The sequence below is a fragment of the Alternaria arborescens genome, assembly GCF_004154835.1.
Source record: "Alternaria arborescens strain FERA 675 chromosome Unknown contig_30, whole genome shotgun sequence".
Classification (NCBI taxonomy): domain Eukaryota; kingdom Fungi; phylum Ascomycota; class Dothideomycetes; order Pleosporales; family Pleosporaceae; genus Alternaria; species Alternaria arborescens.
Genome location: NW_021167885.1, coordinates 39,307 through 56,886, shown reverse-complemented (window position 1 = coordinate 56,886; position 17,580 = coordinate 39,307). Strand labels below are relative to the sequence as shown.

At 50.4% G+C, this 17,580-nt stretch overlaps 10 protein-coding genes across 10 annotated transcripts; 3 read left to right on the top strand and 7 right to left on the bottom strand.

Annotated features, from left to right (window-relative positions):
• Positions 1-351: 351 nt before the first annotated feature.
• AA0111_g9835 (hypothetical protein) lies at positions 352-2,002 on the bottom strand (the record flags this gene model as incomplete). The annotated part of the gene is made up of 2 exons (XM_028656438.1): positions 352-1,296; positions 1,349-2,002. The coding sequence occupies 2 exons, from the start codon at positions 2,000-2,002 to the stop codon at positions 352-354; spliced, it is 1,599 nt and encodes a 532-aa protein (XP_028502576.1).
• Positions 2,003-2,754: 752 nt separating this feature from the next.
• On the top strand, positions 2,755-4,735 carry AA0111_g9834 (hypothetical protein; the record flags this gene model as incomplete). Its single annotated transcript, XM_028656437.1, has 4 exons — positions 2,755-2,909; positions 2,958-3,542; positions 3,595-3,941; positions 3,993-4,735. 4 exons carry the CDS (start codon positions 2,755-2,757, stop codon positions 4,733-4,735), a joined length of 1,830 nt encoding a protein of 609 aa, XP_028502575.1.
• A 1,033-nt stretch (positions 4,736-5,768) lies between these two features.
• On the bottom strand, positions 5,769-5,972 carry AA0111_g9833 (hypothetical protein; the record flags this gene model as incomplete). The annotated part of the gene is made up of 1 exon (XM_028656436.1): positions 5,769-5,972. The coding sequence occupies one exon, from the start codon at positions 5,970-5,972 to the stop codon at positions 5,769-5,771; it is 204 nt and encodes a 67-aa protein (XP_028502574.1).
• Positions 5,973-7,000: 1,028 nt separating this feature from the next.
• Positions 7,001-7,315, bottom strand: AA0111_g9832 (hypothetical protein; the record flags this gene model as incomplete). Its single annotated transcript, XM_028656435.1, has 1 exon — positions 7,001-7,315. The coding sequence occupies one exon, from the start codon at positions 7,313-7,315 to the stop codon at positions 7,001-7,003; it is 315 nt and encodes a 104-aa protein (XP_028502562.1).
• A 1,114-nt stretch (positions 7,316-8,429) lies between these two features.
• AA0111_g9831 (hypothetical protein) lies at positions 8,430-9,261 on the top strand (the record flags this gene model as incomplete). The annotated part of the gene is made up of 2 exons (XM_028656434.1): positions 8,430-8,456; positions 8,512-9,261. 2 exons carry the CDS (start codon positions 8,430-8,432, stop codon positions 9,259-9,261), a joined length of 777 nt encoding a protein of 258 aa, XP_028502561.1.
• Positions 9,262-9,419: 158 nt separating this feature from the next.
• AA0111_g9830 (hypothetical protein) lies at positions 9,420-10,909 on the bottom strand (the record flags this gene model as incomplete). Its single annotated transcript, XM_028656433.1, has 3 exons — positions 9,420-9,743; positions 9,810-10,682; positions 10,763-10,909. The coding sequence occupies 3 exons, from the start codon at positions 10,907-10,909 to the stop codon at positions 9,420-9,422; spliced, it is 1,344 nt and encodes a 447-aa protein (XP_028502560.1).
• Positions 10,910-11,198: 289 nt separating this feature from the next.
• AA0111_g9829 (hypothetical protein) lies at positions 11,199-12,270 on the bottom strand (the record flags this gene model as incomplete). Its single annotated transcript, XM_028656431.1, has 2 exons — positions 11,199-11,838; positions 11,891-12,270. The coding sequence occupies 2 exons, from the start codon at positions 12,268-12,270 to the stop codon at positions 11,199-11,201; spliced, it is 1,020 nt and encodes a 339-aa protein (XP_028502598.1).
• Positions 12,271-12,700: 430 nt separating this feature from the next.
• AA0111_g9828 (hypothetical protein) lies at positions 12,701-13,289 on the bottom strand (the record flags this gene model as incomplete). The annotated part of the gene is made up of 3 exons (XM_028656430.1): positions 12,701-12,882; positions 12,940-13,054; positions 13,113-13,289. The coding sequence occupies 3 exons, from the start codon at positions 13,287-13,289 to the stop codon at positions 12,701-12,703; spliced, it is 474 nt and encodes a 157-aa protein (XP_028502599.1).
• A 95-nt stretch (positions 13,290-13,384) lies between these two features.
• On the top strand, positions 13,385-13,970 carry AA0111_g9827 (hypothetical protein; the record flags this gene model as incomplete). Its single annotated transcript, XM_028656429.1, has 2 exons — positions 13,385-13,449; positions 13,499-13,970. 2 exons carry the CDS (start codon positions 13,385-13,387, stop codon positions 13,968-13,970), a joined length of 537 nt encoding a protein of 178 aa, XP_028502535.1.
• A 430-nt stretch (positions 13,971-14,400) lies between these two features.
• On the bottom strand, positions 14,401-16,146 carry AA0111_g9826 (Phosphate-repressible phosphate permease pho-4; the record flags this gene model as incomplete). Its single annotated transcript, XM_028656428.1, has 2 exons — positions 14,401-14,883; positions 14,941-16,146. The coding sequence occupies 2 exons, from the start codon at positions 16,144-16,146 to the stop codon at positions 14,401-14,403; spliced, it is 1,689 nt and encodes a 562-aa protein (XP_028502536.1).
• Between the last annotated feature and the right edge of the window lie 1,434 nt (positions 16,147-17,580).

The following is a 17,580-nucleotide window of genomic DNA, read 5'->3' as shown; positions in this document are numbered from 1 at the left end:
ACTGATTGTTCAACTCTTTCGTCCCTATAGTTGTCAGGACGACGTTCGTGTCACCAAACGCTGCATCATACTATGCAAGACGAGGATCGAACAAATGCGGACACTGCAAGCCCTTTCCCACAGTCTGCGTTGGCTTGGAATATGGAAGCCCACAAATATTAAGGGCGTTGTAGATTTCTAAGACACATTTCAAAAAAAAAAGACATGACTTTCGATGAGCTTCGATATAGCAGACAGAGTAAACAACAGGATAGCAAAGGAGAAAGTTGGGGAATTTCGGTTTCTTCCGTGAATAAAATGTATGATTTCTTTTGATAGTGCCAATGACGCGTTTGAACAAAACCCTGTTCTTCATGATTGACTAGCCAGATTACTAGCGTCAGCACTGCGTATCCTCTCATGAGACACCATTAGTTCTTTTGGAAACCACTCCGCCAATTTCCCACCTGGCCTTCCTGGAACCTGTGGTAATTCGTCGTCTTCACTTCCGGCAATCATGATACCAAGAGCTGCTCCTGAGAGCCAGGCCCACACCATACCCTCTCCAGAGAAACCTGCTGTAATCCATTCTCCACACTGGTCCTTATCACTCGACGTCCGCTTTCGTTGTCTCGTATCTCGCCCTGTTAATTTTGCATCCAAGCGGCCGACCAGTGGAAGGGAATCTCCTGTCAGGCCGATGATCCCTGACCAGGTTTGCTTCAACTCGGCACCAGCACCCCAATTTGGATGAAATATCGCTGGAAAAATGCCTGCGATGTGTGTAGTGGTCAAAGGGTCGAGCGGAAAGCCATCGTCATATCGACCGACTTGATCGATACCTTGCTTTAGCGATCGCAGGAAACCGCCTCCGATCATCAGGTCTCCTTTGGAATCACCTACGGCTGGTGGCCTTTGTGTGACGTAGTCAAATCCCTCACCGTAAACAACACCCCAGGAGTGCATGCCATCAGCATATGGAAAACTTTGTCCTGGTTGTTGAGCAGACATATGGGCTTGTGCGCCAACGATCTTGCTGCGTAGTCCTGGGATGAGCTGACTAGCGAAGGCGTTGGTAGCGTGAACTATGTGTCGGACAAATACAGTTCCTCGGTTAGTCCGCAAAGCATACGGGAAGCCTTCCGGGGCATCTTTTGGAACACTTATCGACTCTACAGGGGTATTCGTCTCAACAGAGAGACTATGTGAGAATTCGTCCAGAATGCCACGCCAAATAGATGCAACAAATCGGTACGCCCAAATGGCCCCTGCTTGGTAGGACAAAGCACCGACGACGCTATTGTTGACGCCAAACCTCTGTCTTTATCAGTTCCTGGGTCGTCTCGGTTAGTTGAGGGATATCTCAAACCTCATGTGCTTGATTCCCATTCCATACTGCGATCTCAATCTCTGGCAACCACCTTTTCAATTCGTCAATATCGGCGACGGCCTTGGAGAAACTTTGCTCATCCAGGAAAAAGTCGACAGTCTCGACCCTCCGAGCTTCGGCAGCATTGATGTCTTGGCTTTGACATAATTCGATCAAACAATTGATATGTAGAGATTGAAAACGCGCCAGTGCAGCAGCGCGATCTTTTGGGAAGAGCTTGCTGAATCGAGAAAAGGACTCATATATCGAAGGTTTGATGTGGCCGCCATTTCGAGCGGTGGCACCGCTACATAGCTGTCGCGCGTCGAAAACGATCACCTTTTCATTCGTACAAATGTTACGACGGCGTCGCTCGTGTAACAATGACCGCGCAACAGCAGCGCCAGCGATTCCGGAACCAATGATAGCCACATCTGCGGTCTGCGGCAATTTGGGCGAACTTACATTAACAAGTTCAGGATATGGAGGATCGTTGAGCCAGTACGGCTGGGATGGTTTGGGGCCTGGGAGACCTGGAGGCTGCGATGCACGCTTCAAAGCCTGATTGAACTCGGTAGACAAAGCTTTCAGAACGGAAATTGTTGAAATTAAGACTCTCCATGTGTTCTGCAAAAGCGAAAGCACTGCCCCCATTTCGATGTAGATGATTTGTGAAGTTCCGAAAATGATTGGGAAACCTGCTTGTCTTGGAGAACTGGAGAAAGATCCTAGAGCAACACGTAACGCTATACGATGTGCTTATCGTGATTAGGCTTAGCTACAATACCTACAGACCCACTATTTTCACAACTACCTCAAGGTTCAATTCCACGGCTTGGATTTCCAGAACAACCGAAGATATTAGCCGATTGTTAAATGGTACACAGTAGGTCCGCCCAGTAGGCTACAGGGTGTGTGAGCAGTAGCGCACATCGCCGTCGAAGCCTTTGCTAATTGGGGGTCCTGCATAGCTTCAAGATGGGTATCTGACAACGGACCGGATTCAACTTCCAGGACGGAAAACATCAGCCAAATTTTGTCGGTATATAATAAGCTTATCCAGTCTGTCTGCCACATACGACCATAGGAAACTGAAAATTAGTTCTCCCTCGCGATCCGTCAAAACTCGCGGTTCCGGGTTGGGTTCAATTAACTGAGGTTCGTCTTCGGTTACCCGTTTCAGGAATCGCGACTCCGTCCGCAGCCCCCACCACCATAGCCCCGAATGACCATTAACAGTCATTCACCATTCCTGTATGCGTCTAACAGTACTCGCTGCAATAGCAGCGCACTGGTTTAAGGATGAGTTGCCGCCAGGATCGGGCTCACAACCATCCTGTCCTCCTCACATTGTCTCCGCTGCAGTGCTACTCCCTCTACGGTCCTAACTTCTCCGTGTGCTTACTATGGCGCCTAAAAAAAAGAGTGAAGATCTTGCGCACTTGCACACTCTTGTTCAGCTCGAGGAAGAGCCGACTCCGCTCACGCAGGAAGACGTGAAAGCTATGTTGATTCCTTCAAGCTACAAGTCACACAAGTACACTATGGATCTCTGGCTAGAGTAAGTCAAGGGCTGGCATTTGGTGAAAATCTATTACTAACAAGCTAGATTCTTCGAACGCTTCTACCCTGACGAACCCGTAAACCCTAAGTTTGGAGAAGCACCCGCTGTGTACCGTATTAAGATGCACCTGTTCTGGCTTGCTGCAACAAGAACTGGCCAGCTGGACGAGAACATCACAGACACTACTCTTCGAAACCGCCTGTCTTCACTCAAACGAGCCATCAAGTTATACACTGGTTACCAATATAACTCCGCGCAGAACAAGGAGCTAGAGAACTACATCACGAAAGAGCTCGTATATAAAGAGAAGATTGGAACTGGGGCTTATATCAAGCCAGTAGCTCCTTTGCTTGTCGCTGAGGATTTGATCCAATTTATGTGGGTGTGCGACGAATATCAATTTGCCCATCCACGTGCACGTCTACAGTTGGCTTTCTCCATCGTCCTCATGACATATTTGGGCAGTCGCCCAGGAGAAATCATCGAATCAGCGGCCTGGAAACACAGTAATGAGGGGCTCCTGTATGGTGACATCACTCTCGTACGTTTCCAAAATGAAGAATACGTAGGGTTTCTTCTTCATGTCAAGTTGCGCAACCGAAAAGGACACCGCAACAACAAAAAGCACTCGTAAGCAAGGATCCCCCCAAGTGCAAAAGTCTCAACTCTAAGAAAAAAATAGACCTGTAATGCTTCTCTACGAAGAGCCTACGCGAGCTCTATGTCCAGTCACACATTTTTTGGCGCTAGCACTAGCAGACGGAGTGTTCGCGGACTGTCAGTCTTTCCAAGACGTTGCAGCACAGGAACTGCCACCAGGTAGTAAGCTGTACAAATATCGCTACAAGCCGGAGGCGAAGGAAAGACCTATCCTTCGAGGTATCTGCAACAACGGCGTAGTCTCCGAAAACGATATCCTCACATACAATTGCTTCAACAACATGATCAAGGGTCTTGGACAACGGGCTGGGTACGAAGACAGGCTGAGTGCATATTGCTTCCGCAGGGCTTATGCTGTAGCAGTAGAGAGTATGTATCACACGATGATATGATGCTTGCTTTCAACTGACCATCTAAAAGAGACGGCAACTCCAGCTCAGAGGAGGTTACTTATGGGTCATTCCAACGATGATACGGTCTTGTATTACATTTCTGGCATCGTTGGAGTTGACAGCCAGTCCATGATTCACGGGCGAGAGCAAAAGACCAAACTCATTGACGAAAACACTTCTATGATGTCGAAAAGGAATCTTCTTGCACCAATGCCTCCCGGATCTCAACTCACCGACCGTGTCATACCAAAAGCCAAGGAGATTAGTAAGACTGTTAAGGAAGTGAGTTTATTGGAACGAACTCCAAGCCAAGAGTATGCTATACGACGGCAATTCCGAAAAGTCGCGTACCGTAAGCAACGGGAGGCTTTTTTCGGAGGGGAAAGTACTAGCTCTCCCGATGTTACAACATCATCGACTTCTGGACAAACCACAACAAAGCCTTTGCGTACTCCATCGCGATATCTGCAAGCTCTATTGAAGTTTGAGCCTGAACGGAAAGCTATGTCGAGACTGCTTTACCCCGGCTGCGCTACGGCAGCTGATGTCGCGGCCGAAGGAATTAAGATTTCGCTCGATGTCATACTCGAGCCAATGGTGAAAATCTCTCGTCCGGAGAAGAAGCGGTACGCCTATGCTTCTGCTGCACCCACTAAGGAGAACCGTTGTGGTGTGTGTGGACATCAGTTTCATAAGAACAATAAGAAGTACGTACTCCGCATTATGTTGTGTGCTCTACTAACGATGGCAGATCAAGGCCGGATCGAATGAATGAGCACTTACTTCATTGTGCTCGCAAACAACACATACAACATGCACGAGAACACATGGAACGTCAATTCGCCTACATTCACCGTTGTGCTTGGTACGACTGCAATTTCAGCTTCCGTGGAAAATCTTGCGGGACCAACTCTTCTCATGTGACGAGGCATATCCACAATATACGCAGTCACCAGTGTCTATGGAATGCGTGCCTCCAGATTTTCCAGAGTTACGAGAAGCTTGCTCATCACGTCTCTAAAGAGCATCGAGTGCCTAACGACTGGACTATGCTGACAAAGATGCACTACTGTTACGAGCACGACGAATGGTGCCGCTCAGACGAGCTGTGGTCACAGCATCTTGAACTTTACCACTTCTCGGAACTCAACAACTTCTGCGGCATCATCCGGCTTGATGGTGTGATTATAGTTGCCGGGCATTGCCTCTTATGCTTAGGCGATACGAATGCGCCGTTGCCTGATCGCTTTCTGCAATTTGACAGCGCTTTCAATCTGCATACCCATATGAGAAAGCATCTAGCTCAACTAGATGTTCCTCCAGCTGTTTGTCCGCACCCGCACTGCCAAAGCACACTTGGCTCTGAGGAAACGTTCTGGAGCCACGCAGAAACCGTCCATGGCATGCCGCCTTTTGGCCCTCGCCGAATAACTGGAAAGCGCAAAACACCAGACGAGCTTGAGGATTCCGAAGATGACACGAACCACACAGCTGATAGCACCCCAGACCCGCCCAGCAATGACATTGATACATCATGCGGAGTTGCGGCGGACCATAATTCAGCGGCAGTTTCGGGTGAGGCAGTGTAGATCTCGTACGACTTGCGGCGCTTAAAGTTGGCGGTAACAACGGGATCAAGACGCGGACGATTCGGTGACGGGATGAGGAACGCAGAAAGTAGCCAACCCTAGAAACACATAGATGGCATTGTAACTGAGCTAGCGCGTCTCCATCGCTAAAGCATAGGCAAGTATAAGGATTGCAAGGTAACAGGAAGGGTAGCATTGTATCAAACAATCTGGCTTCATAGTCTAATCTGCATGTGCGCCAATCCACGTTCTGACAGCAGACGAAATGGATGCGTGGCCGCCAGCGTAGTCTCCTGGACCTTGTCGACGTGCTCTAGCAGCGCCACAGCCTCTTTTGTTTGCCCATTGTCATCGTACGCACCAGCGAGCTCGTGCTGCGATGCCAGCCGATCGGGGTCCATCTCTAGCCGGCCGAGCATGATGGCGATGAGCCTATTCTGTTGGTTGAGTCTCGCAGCCTTGCAGTCGTCCACCTACCCGCCCGTGGTCGTGCCGCCGATGAGGTCGAACACCTCGAATGGCTTGACGAAAGAGAGACCGTCGCTCTAGCACCAAGGGGAAAGTTGGAAATAAGCTGATGGTGGGATGCCCCGCACCCCACCCAAATCAATGTCGATTGTATAGTAATTATGGCTGTAAACGCCATTTCTGAAGGTTCAGAAGTTGATTATATTCATTTGCAAGCTCAATACTTAGTCATATGACCTTCTGTTACATGTATAACTTCATGTAGACGCGCTAGGTAACTGTCGATAGTGCGATTGATCTTTTTAGGATCTAACGACTGCCAAACCTCATAGAAACGTCGTACTCCTGCACTTGCTGTCTTCATCTGTCGTCTGAAGAACCTTTAGCGTATTGGTTTCACCCAGGTTTCCATGATACTCATGTCGGGTGAGGCTGGCGGCGCGAGGATGTACTCCATCCCATTCATCTCGAGCCACCTCAGGACGTCAGGGGAGCAGTGGGCTGAGTCGCGATCCATATACAAGACGCGGTCTTAACCAAGTATAGCGTCGCGCAGATGTAGCAGAATCTTTAGAAAGGTTTGCCAGTTCATCTTGCCGTTGCTGTTGCTAGCGTCGTACTCAATTGCCCACCCAAAGTCGTAGCCTAGCACCGTAAAGATGTAAAATCTCTGCTCGCAAACCTCATCCTGTTACTGTCCCTTTTCACTGTTGTTCTTAGGCCGTCCACCAGCGTTGTACTGCACATTGTCCGGGCGAAATCTCTAATTTAGACGCCTCTTGATGCGCTTTACGTACCGCAGACCAGCAGACCAGTGCAGCTCGTCGCACCAGATAACGTCGCGCCAAAAGAGATAGTTCGGGCGAGTAGTAAGCTGTAGGTTTGCCCAGAAGACGCGCTGCGTTCAGATAGCTTCTAGGAGCTCTTCTTTAATCGCTGCTTTGCAGGTTTTAATGCCAGAAACCTCAGTTACCCAGCTTTAAATCAGGTTCGAGCTGTACGTTAAGCTATTGCCGTCGCTCGCGCGACGGAGCTCGTAGGCGATCAGGATGTGCGCTTTTTCTTGAAGATCTTCCCAAGTTAGAGCCTTCTCATCAAACTCAGCGTCGTCAATGTACTCAGCAATGAGGTTTGCTTGCTCCGCAGTAAGCTGGCGGGTGCCAGAACGATTGTCAACGACTTCCTGTTGGTTCTGGAGCCTCCGCGCGCGCCCACTAGCCAATATATGAGCTGCGGTGCTCTTCTTAATATTAAAAACCTTCGTAATGTCCTCAAGATTAGCTAGATAGCCCATCTTTTAGCAGAAATAGAGTGCTGCGAACACTGCAGAGCGTTGCGGCGTCTCTAGCTGCTTCTTGCTGGCTTCTGGGTCCGCGACGACCGGTAGAGGCGTAGAAAAACGCTGTTGAAGTCTGCGTTTTTTTACAGATGACATAATTGACGCTGCGACAAAGATGCGCGCGAAAGAACTTTAATAATATAGGGTTGCGGGCGAGTTGTGTAGGTGGGAATAGCTTCAAGTTTGCGATCGAGAGCTTCGAAATGGGTGGGGTGGCCCGAGCGTTGCGGCAGCTTATTTCCAACTTTCCCCTTGGTGCTAGAGCGTCGCTCTGACGTCGGTGGTTCAGTCGCCTCATCAGTCCCTCCAGAACGTAAAGGGCCGACAGGCCATGCACGCCACCGCCGTCAAGCGACAGCACTCAGAGGCCGGTAGTGTCGAGCGGGTTGGGCTTGCCGCCGCAGATGATGCCCCGCCATTGGTGCTGCGAAGCGCCGCCACGCCTGCCCCAGTCGCCACCTGCATCGATTGAACCGTTGGCATCTCGCGGCAGACAAGGCTCCGTCCGGAGCTAGAAGGACTGTCGCCATTCCTAGTTCGTCTCGCATGACTAGTCTTTGCAGCGTAATTGCTGCAAGCCTAGAGAGTGTAGGTTGTATTATTTGTAGCATCCTAGCTTAGCTTATATAAAGGTCATCACACAGTGTTATTAGTAGTAGAGTTTATGTTTACAACATCACTTAGTCTGCGAGACTGCGTATCGGTGAAAGGTGGCAGGGGCCTAAAGAATGTTCTTCGAAAAAAGACCTAAGCCATGTTTTCTACCGATGCAGCAATTGCGAAGGAGGTTGATATTTGTCGGCGGGCATGGCAGAAGACAGACTAAATGGCATGATACAGAATACTAAGATCCGGATCTAGGCTTCGGAAAGCGGAATGGGTAGCCTCTAGGGGAAGCTATCCTTTTATTCGCTGGCTGTTACCCGAGAATGTAAATCCCAAGCCGAGGCGAGTAATGACGTCAGTGGTCAGTCCTACATGCCTCATCGCGGCAACGCCGTGTAGTACTTGATCTCATTTCGGAATACATCAGCAGTAACATCACCAGGATATTCCTACGTGGTCGAGCATGGCGAGCAAGAAGGCCAATGTAGAGGTACCGTTCATCATCCTCTCTCATCTACTCGGTCGTTCGCTAACTCCTAGAGTAGCTTACAAACGCCGAGCGCGTCCGCAACAACCAGCGGCGCTCTCGCGCTCGACGGAAAGAGTACACCACGGAGCTTGAAGCGAAAATTCAGCAGTATGAAAGCGGTTACGATCAAAATCCCATCAAATCAAGGATTGAAGAACTTGCAAAAGAGCTCGATACGCTCAAAAAGCTGTTGAACGCTCTAGGCCTGGATGACAAGTTCCTCGAAGCTCATGGCAGGGCTGCACGACTTGCTTCAACATGGGCACAAGATAAGCAGAGCCCCGAAGAGACGAACGACACGCCTTTGTCGTTGCCACAACCCACATCTCAGTTCACCAATGGACTACAAGCACATCCGGATCCCATCTTACAAAGTATCAACGTCGGAGCTCAGCACCCAATACCACGACGTTCCTTGGAACGCTTGAACCCATTGGACTCAACTCTACTTTGCGATCTCTTCGCCTTGCCAACGGACCCCACCTCCATATCAGACAGTCTTGAAACACCAAATCTCTTCGGCCAGCCGCATGCCCATTCTGCCATGGATTTAAGCACTAGCACCACTCCACTGGGGCTCGAGTCATCCACAACAACTCTCTGTACAATAGCCTTCTCACGCATCCTGGAAAGCAACCGCAAAGGTTTTAGCGCCACAGACCTGGATCTCAAATTACGGGTCGGATACAGATTCAGTGCCACACCCCTAGAAGGCTGTCGAGTGGACAATCACATCCTGTTGGATGTTCTTGCCGAGATATTGTAGTATCAACAAGATTGGTACCAGGTGATGCAGGAATTCATGAGTAGTCTATTAGTACAGCAGCTGGAAGGGCTTTGCGGTACTCTTGTTACGCACAAATATTCTATTAATGTCTTACAGTTATTCAGGCTCTTATGCATTATCTGTAGGCAGATCAAGAACTATTGCTGCACCTGGTGCTGCTGTTGGGCCTGCCGCTGTTTTACTCGGCGCAGCTGGAACATGAAGCCGCTCGCTATAATGTATGAGAGGCCTGCGAAGATTTGGGTATATAGGTATTCTCGTGAGGAACCGGGACGTCGGAGCTTTAGAGCGATGCCTTCGGAGACTATAGACGTAGCGGTATCAGACGGAGAGTTTTGCGCGCGCGAGGAGAGTTTCGTGCACGTACCTGTGGCCGGAATGATGACTGCAGCCCAGGACAAGGACAACAGCGATTGCAGGTTCTTAATGCCCGCCACCTCAACGCAAAGCGGGCCTATCGTCTACGCAAGTAGCAATGTTAGCGCACACAGCAAAATATCAAGTACAGATCCTAGGAGACGACCTACCACCCAAAACACTCCAACGGTCGCGCCACACAAGATGACGAAGAATACCGTAAGTCCATAGCCCGTAGCAGGCAGCCAGAAAGCAAAGCAAGAAACACCACAAACTAGTGTCAGCGCACCCGCCGTATCCATCCTACTCCACCGATCACTGAATATGCCGATAATTGGCCGTCCAATGGCCGTCCCTACATTCAGCAGCCCGATCATATCTGTAGCTTGAGATCGCGAGAGTCCGATAGATAGCGCGAAATCGGAGAGAGAAAAGAGAAGCACAACATATCCTAACATGCTAATAAACACCCAAGCCAGCAACAACAGCACCTCATACTGTCGCAAAAGCCGAGTATCAAAGCCTAACTGAGACGGTCTAATCGCCTTATTCCTATCGCGGATGAAGACCGTCGCAACAGTGTTAGCGGTAAACGCAATGATACCCGTAATCCTCAACGCCCAGCCAATGCCCAGTCGTTTGATGATAGCCTCAGTACCCCAAGCGAACGCCGCACCACCCGCCCCACTCCCCGCAGCACTAATCCCATTTGCGAGACTCTTTTTCTTGTCAAACCACTGACTCAGTACAGGCAAACAAGGGATGTACAAGAAACCAATGCCGACGCCGATCAACACGCCCTGCGAGATGTGCAGCTGCCAGATGCGGGTGGAGAAGGATGCGCCGAGGAAGCCGGAGAGTTGGAGGAGTAGGCCTATGCACATGGTGGTGTGGGTACCGAGTTTTCGGCATAGGACGGTGATGAAGGGCGCGAGCAGCATGGCGGTGGCGAAGTTGAGGCCGCCAATGAAGGCGTAGTCCCAGGTCGATGCTTCGGGGAAGATGTCGTCGGCTAGGTAGTGCGAGAGGTAAATTCCATATGCCTGTTGATGGTATGTTAATATAGTCCAGCGTGGAGGGATTTGTAACATATTCACGGAATTGAATGGAGAAAATAGCTCACTGAGACGGCTCCCCAGGTAAAGCAGTTAATTGTGAAGCATGCAGCGACGCAGACCCATCCATATCCGCCATCTGGAGGAGTGTCACCTCCTCTTGTATCCTCGTCAGTTACGTCATCGAACTGAGCTGGTGGTGAAATGGGAAGCATTGCGGGAGGCGCATGTTGATTAGACATTGGAGGACATGTACAGGTGACATGACTCCCGTGTGGTCTTTTCGCGTATAAATGTGATATGATTGGTATGTCACTACTGTGTTTACGGGGTGTCATTACGCCAAGATGATCGACGGCGCTAGTCCAGGAATACCTCTAGCCTTCGCCTTTGTCTAATGATGCCAATCATTCCCGTGCGCCGTTCCATATGCAATTGTTTGGATGACCGCTACGAACACAAGATGATTGTAATGATTGTAAAATAGCAATAGCGAAGGCTGTATCAATTCGCAGGTCCTGTGCCATTCGACAAGGCCGCATGCTGTGTATCTAGCGCCGGCTTATTTGCTTCCTTCTTCTGCTTCGCCCTCTTCTCCTCCCGCTCACTATACCGGTCGCCAAAGAGGTCAAAATGCGGCCTCATGACAATTGTGTACTTGACGAATTCCTCGATACAATCCACCAACCTATCCCTGTTCCCGCTAGGCATAAGCCTGCTTCCCTCCCCTTCTTCTGTGAAGTGCTTGTATGCCATGGGAATGGAGCTCTGGTTCGGAATGGCGAACATGCGCATCCAGCGACCCAGGATTCGTAGCGCGTTAACCGTGTTGAAGGACTGGGAGCCGCCGTTTACCTGGGCGATGGCGAGGGTGCGGCCTTGGGTTGGGCGCACGGAGCCCGTAGAGAGGGGTATCCAGTCGATCTGGTTCTTAAATACTGCCGTAAGAATGCCATGCTGCTCCGGGCTAATCCAGATGTGCCCATCACTCCATTTACTGAGCTCCCGCAGCTCCTGCACCTTGGCATGGTTGTGGTGGACGTCGTCCTTGACGGGCAGGCCGGCGGGGTCGTACATGCGGACGTCGCAGCCGAGCCGGAAGAGGATTCGGCTGGCCTCGTACGCTAGTAGGCGCGAATACGATCTGCCACAATTAGCTCGTCATGTCGACAAATCTTGTTAACTAGAGTTCCTACCTTTGTCGCATGCTGCCGTGTAAGACAACAACACGTAATCTGTCGTCGCCACGCTTAAGAACCTGTGTGTCCACCATCTTCAACGCCGTGCTGAGCTCGAGCTGGGCGACCCAATCCTGCTTCGCTTCTTCTCCATCGAGCAGAAACGGTCTGTAGCGTTTTCGAACGTCGGCATCGTCTTCTGAGGAGGGTATCGCCAGAGAAACGCCGTCGTATGCTGAGTCTACAGCGAGTTCAGTTCGAGCCCGCTCGGCTGACGTATTGTTTAGGTCTCCAAATCCTGTAGCCATGGTACGGGTGAACTGAGTAAAAGGGCACTGTGGGCGGAGTATAACGGTGCTGCGAACACTGATGCGTAGTATCGATCGGAAGACATTCATGGGCTTGCACAATTGTTGTAAGAGCGACAAAGCTTACGACACGAAAGAATCGAAGGGTGGGGACAAAAGCGCTAATTGTAGTGTTTTGCTAACAACCGCTGCTGGGGGTTCGCGGTATTCTTAGTTGTTCCAGGCTATGGAGCTTTTTTAGACGGGTATGTCATAGCCTCAGCTTCTAGCCAGCATGTCACTGCGAGCTTGTCATTGGTTGGAAATGTATGATTGACCCTGCGTTACTAGCGGCGGCTACATCATCAAAGCCACTATCACTTGCCAGCGTCACGCCTACCGCTCCGACACTTTTCGCAGCCTTATCAAACACCGTTCAAATGTCCACTAACCATCTCAAGGTGCCGAGAGATCCACTGCACTCACACTGCACTGCCGCTGCACTCCCGCGGTCCATAGCCACCCACGTGGCTCAAAATCCTCAGGCCTTCGCCCAGAACTCGTCGTCATACTCATCCATCCACTGCGCATACTCCCCACCGGCTTTTGCCCATCCCTTGATACCCTCAACCAGCACTAGACTCTGCATCTGCTCGTCTTTCTGGTCCTCGATATAATCGGCGAACCAGCCGGCTGCTCGGGTACCTCGTCCTTTAGAAGACGCTGCAATGTGGTCAGTCTTAGTTGACCATGGTGTCAAAAGACTCGTCAGACACTTACAGCAGTACCACATGATTTTACTCAGACCAGCAGCTTTAAACATGGCGTACAGGGTAGGCATGGTGGGGTATAAGCTCTGCGCAGGAAGATTGATCGAGCCGCGGATAGTCCCGCCCTACATCATAATGAGCTTCGTTACTCGTAAGATCATGGATATGTGTGTGGAAATTTACCTCATGGTCGTTGCGGCGCAAGTCTACCAGCACGTAATTCATGCCAGCCTTCTTTTCCCCAAGCTTCATCATCTCCAATACATCTTCTCGACGGATACCTTCCGGCTGCGAGTTTCTGGGCGCTGGATACGCAGCATGCCATGGCGCTGATGAAGATGCAGAGTTTGCCGTGGCCATTTTCACTGGAAGTGATGAGTGTGGAAGTAGTCGTAAAGCTCTGATAACGTGCGCCAGGATGAGGAAGGTGATTGCATGAGAGATAGTTGATCGTCATGGCAGAATGCTGTTATAGGTTTACCGGGCCTACTCCTAGTCTGTCATTGCTCGGCTCTGATTGGTCGGCCACAGCTTGTCTTTGTGCGAATAGCCAAGCTATCCAAACACAGGCAAGCCAAGGAGCGTAGGGCTATAGAGGAGCGTAAGAAGGATGAGTTACAACTCCAAAAGGCTGAGAGATCTCAGCTGAAAAAGCAAGCTCGCCTGTACAAGCTTCAGGTAGCTCAGGAGAAGCGTGTTGAACGAGAGGCAGCCAAGGCAGCGAGGGAGAAGAAGAAGGCCGAACAGGCAGCTGAACGCGCATGCCAAAAATCAGATCGCGACTCCAAAAAAGCTATCCAACAAGCCCAAAACAACAAGCATAAGGCCTCACAAGCCTCTAGCCAGAACAAGAAGCGTCAGAAACGCATTGTTGCTGCTGCAGCTGTTGAGGAGTCCCCAGGGGCTGCACCAGCTCCTCCACCAGTAACCACCCGCCGCGGCCGCAACATCAAGTTACCAAGTGTCGCACGGTTGAGTGCGGGTATTATAGACAGAATAATTAGAAGAGAGTGTATTGTTCTATTGATTGTAGCATCCTAGCTCAGCTTATATGAAAGTCATCGCACGGCGTTATTAGTAATAAGGTTCCCGACAGCGCTTGGCCTGCGACACCAAGAAAATATAAGTAGCACAGGTTGATCGCAAGCATCTGATTACTACAACTCTAGAAAATGTCGCGATAATAGCTATCCTGGGTAGCCCTACAGCCTCATTTTCATAAACTGATTGTGTTGTTGGGGTGCGCATTACATGACTCCGCGCATTGCGCGCACGGACATGGTAACGGTACACTGTCACACCCCTCGGGTGAAACACATGCACATTGCAACTATCTCCCCGCCGCGAAACGTTTTCCCAAACTGAACGCGCCAGACTATTTACCCTCGAGTACTCTCCAAGCACCTCGAGTCAGCACCAAAGCCTAACCGTTCGCACCCCATTCCTCCTTGCCCATGTCGCGCATACTACCCTACAAATGAGGTGTATTCAAGGCCAAGAGGCACAACAAACCGGAAATCCCGCCTGCCACAGGCAGTGTCAGCACCCAACCGCCGAAGATCCAGAGTAGCTGCCTCCAGTTGACGGCGGCGAGGTCATAGTTCATCAATGCCACCCCGATTGTAGAGCCGACCAAAGAATGCGTCGTCGATACCGGCAGGCCTAATCGACTTGCAATCAGTACCGTGATCGCAGCTCCAATCTCTACGGCAAAACCACGAGTAGGCGACATTCGTGTAATCCTGTTACCAAGACTACGAACAATGTGGTATCCGTAAATCCAGAAACCGAGGCCAAGAAGAACACCAGCAATGGCAAGAAACCAGACGGGCGTAGGATTCGAAGTGCTGACAACGCCAGCACGGTACGTTTCATAGACGGCGGCCCAGGGTCCGACAGCATTGGCCACATCGTTGGAGCCATGAGCGATAGACATCATCATTGCCGAGATGACCTTTACAAAGTTAGCGAATTAATGACGTAAAGAAGACGGCAGCAGCGTTTGGCTTACTTGGCAATAGGTCCAGAGGTGCTCAACTCGGATGTCGTACACCTTGGCCGACGAGTGTACGGCATGGAGCAGACTTGAGTCATGACTGAGGACATCACGTGTCACACCTTGAAGTGTGATAAATTTGAACCAGCCCCACCATTTAGTGGGATTGGCCCAGGAAAGGTGCTGGACAGGGCCAACGAAGCGCTCGTATGGCTCTGGCATCGGCTTACGTGGAACGTGGGTGACTGATGGGCTTTCCACATCGGCGGTCTTTGACGGATCGAGCTCCGTAGGGGTATGACCCTCCTTTTTTGGTCCTTCGTCCATTTTGTTGGTGTGTGCTGCACGGTAAGTATCAGCGTAATAGTTGTCGACGTAACTATCACCCTTAGATGGCCAATAGAGGGGTGGACCTTCCTTCCTTAAGAGGGGACCTAGAGGTATGTGGTAGGCCTTAACCTGTGTGTCTTTCTTGAGAATACGTCGCTCGAAATAAGGCATAAAGAACACATAGGCGATGAGGAGGCAAGCCCCAAATACTCCAAAGATAATCCCGATAGCTTTTCCAGCTCCGAATTCTTCCAGCGAGGGCGCGGTCGGTGCCTCAATGACAATAAAAAGGGCCAGGATTGCTCCGGTAAGGGCAAGGTAGATGGGGATAAGCCGCATTGCCCATTTCAATGGATCTTTACGCTCGAGGACCGAGTACTTGACAGTCGCAAAGACGATAGCTCCAAAAGCACCTGAAAGCAGCGGAGATATAAGCCACGAAGCAGCAATCTGCGAGACGGATCCAGACTTCCATGCCCATTTGATCGGTGACTGAGCGGCAATGCCGGCACCAATTAGGGATCCGACAGCAGTGTGAGTCGTTGAAACAGGGAAACCCAAGCGAGTAGCCAGCATAAGCCAACTTGCGTTGCCAACCTCGGCACAGCTCATAACCAGCATCAACGCAGCCGGTCTGTCTGTGAACTTGTCGATACTCATGATGCCGTTCTTGATTGTAGAGGTGACACGAGCACCGAGAGCTACAGCGCCCACGAATTCCGTCACTACCGAAATGATGCCCGCTTGTGCCATCGTCAAGGTCCGGGCTGCCACAGAGGTAGCGTATGAGTTGGCGACGTCATTGGCGCCATTACCAAACGATGCAAAGACAAAAGCGATGGTGGCGATGGCAAGGATCCAGTCGTATTTGGCGGTGGCTGGGGGGGCCATCGTGCCGCTGATGAGAAGACGCAGTGGAACAAAAGTAAAAGGATGCGCTTGATGCAAAGCGGTCAGTGGAGATAGATTGGTTACTGCCTCGAAATTGATGTACCGCCAGTGTTTATATAGCGAAAGTCTTCCCGCTACCACTTTATTGCAGTCTTGCTGAATCCGTGGCGTAGGGAAGGAAGGCAAAAACCACGAAGAGTTTTTCAACCAAACAAAGAACGTGTAGAGCCCACGAGCTGTGAGAATGACCATTTTAAGGTGTAGATATATCTTGCTAATCATATCTGGCGAGTGACAGGCATATCCACATACGCAATCCAGAGCCTGGATACATAGCTGTCTTGGCCTCGTGTTATCTTCCCACATGAAGCACCCAATCCGCACTCCAAGACTTCCAGATTGGCATTGCCAAGTAAAGGTCTGACCCGGATCAAGCGCATCTGACCACGGCTATGTAGAGCGATCAGAGTCAAAATGATTGGCTAACGGGTCACTGTTTTCAGCCAGACGGCTCTGATACTTCATAAGACTTACCTCCAGTAAACATCGGAGCTTACAACACGCGTTAGGGTTTTTACAATTGATCAGAAGTGGAGCCAGCATAAGGTAAGTTTGGCAGCACTTTGGTCGGAAAAAGGTATAGTAGCTAATCTTTCTAGGCTGAGCCCTCGGACTATAGAATCGAGAGCAAACCAATTCAAATGCCTTCCCCGATCTCTATAGCCCAGTCTGCTCCTCGGACGCAACTTCACAAAGCGCATCGCCAACAACTTAAGCAAGCCGTGCACAAGAATCAAGGAACACAAATGAGATCAAACCCATCATCTATGCACGTAGATTTTGGTTTGTTGCGGCTTCTCCTCATACAATCATTCTACTAAACGTACTACGTAGTAAATGATGACCGTCTCGGCCTCCTTGCCGCCAAATCAAATTACGAATGCGTTGCTGAAGGAAGGCACACTGAGCTTGGTCTCCACTTCCCCGACTCGATGGTTGCGAGTATTGCGTCCAAGCGTACTACCCACAGCGCAGCGGAGAAGCGTCAAAGAGATCGTTTAAAGTCTGCGTTCGAGGATTTGGCCGAAGTCCTATTCAGTGGCAACGCGGCAACTACCACTAGTGGCAACAGTGTAGTTCTGTACCAAGACGATCAGAGCAATTCGGCGGGTGGAGGATCAAGCGACCTAAAAGATGGCGGCAGGAAAATCAACGTTTCCAGGGTCAGATTGATCGAGCTAGCTGTTGAACGGATCAAGGGTCAATGCAGCCAGACTGGAAGAAAAAGTCAGGGCTGAATTATGGAAGTAATTACCATATTTTCGCTGAAAGAAAACAAGTAGAGTGTCTGCTTGCCGATCGAGGCACTGCCAATCTCAGGCAGTTCAATATTGTCACATAGTCTTCAATTCAATTTTAACTGGATCCAAGAGG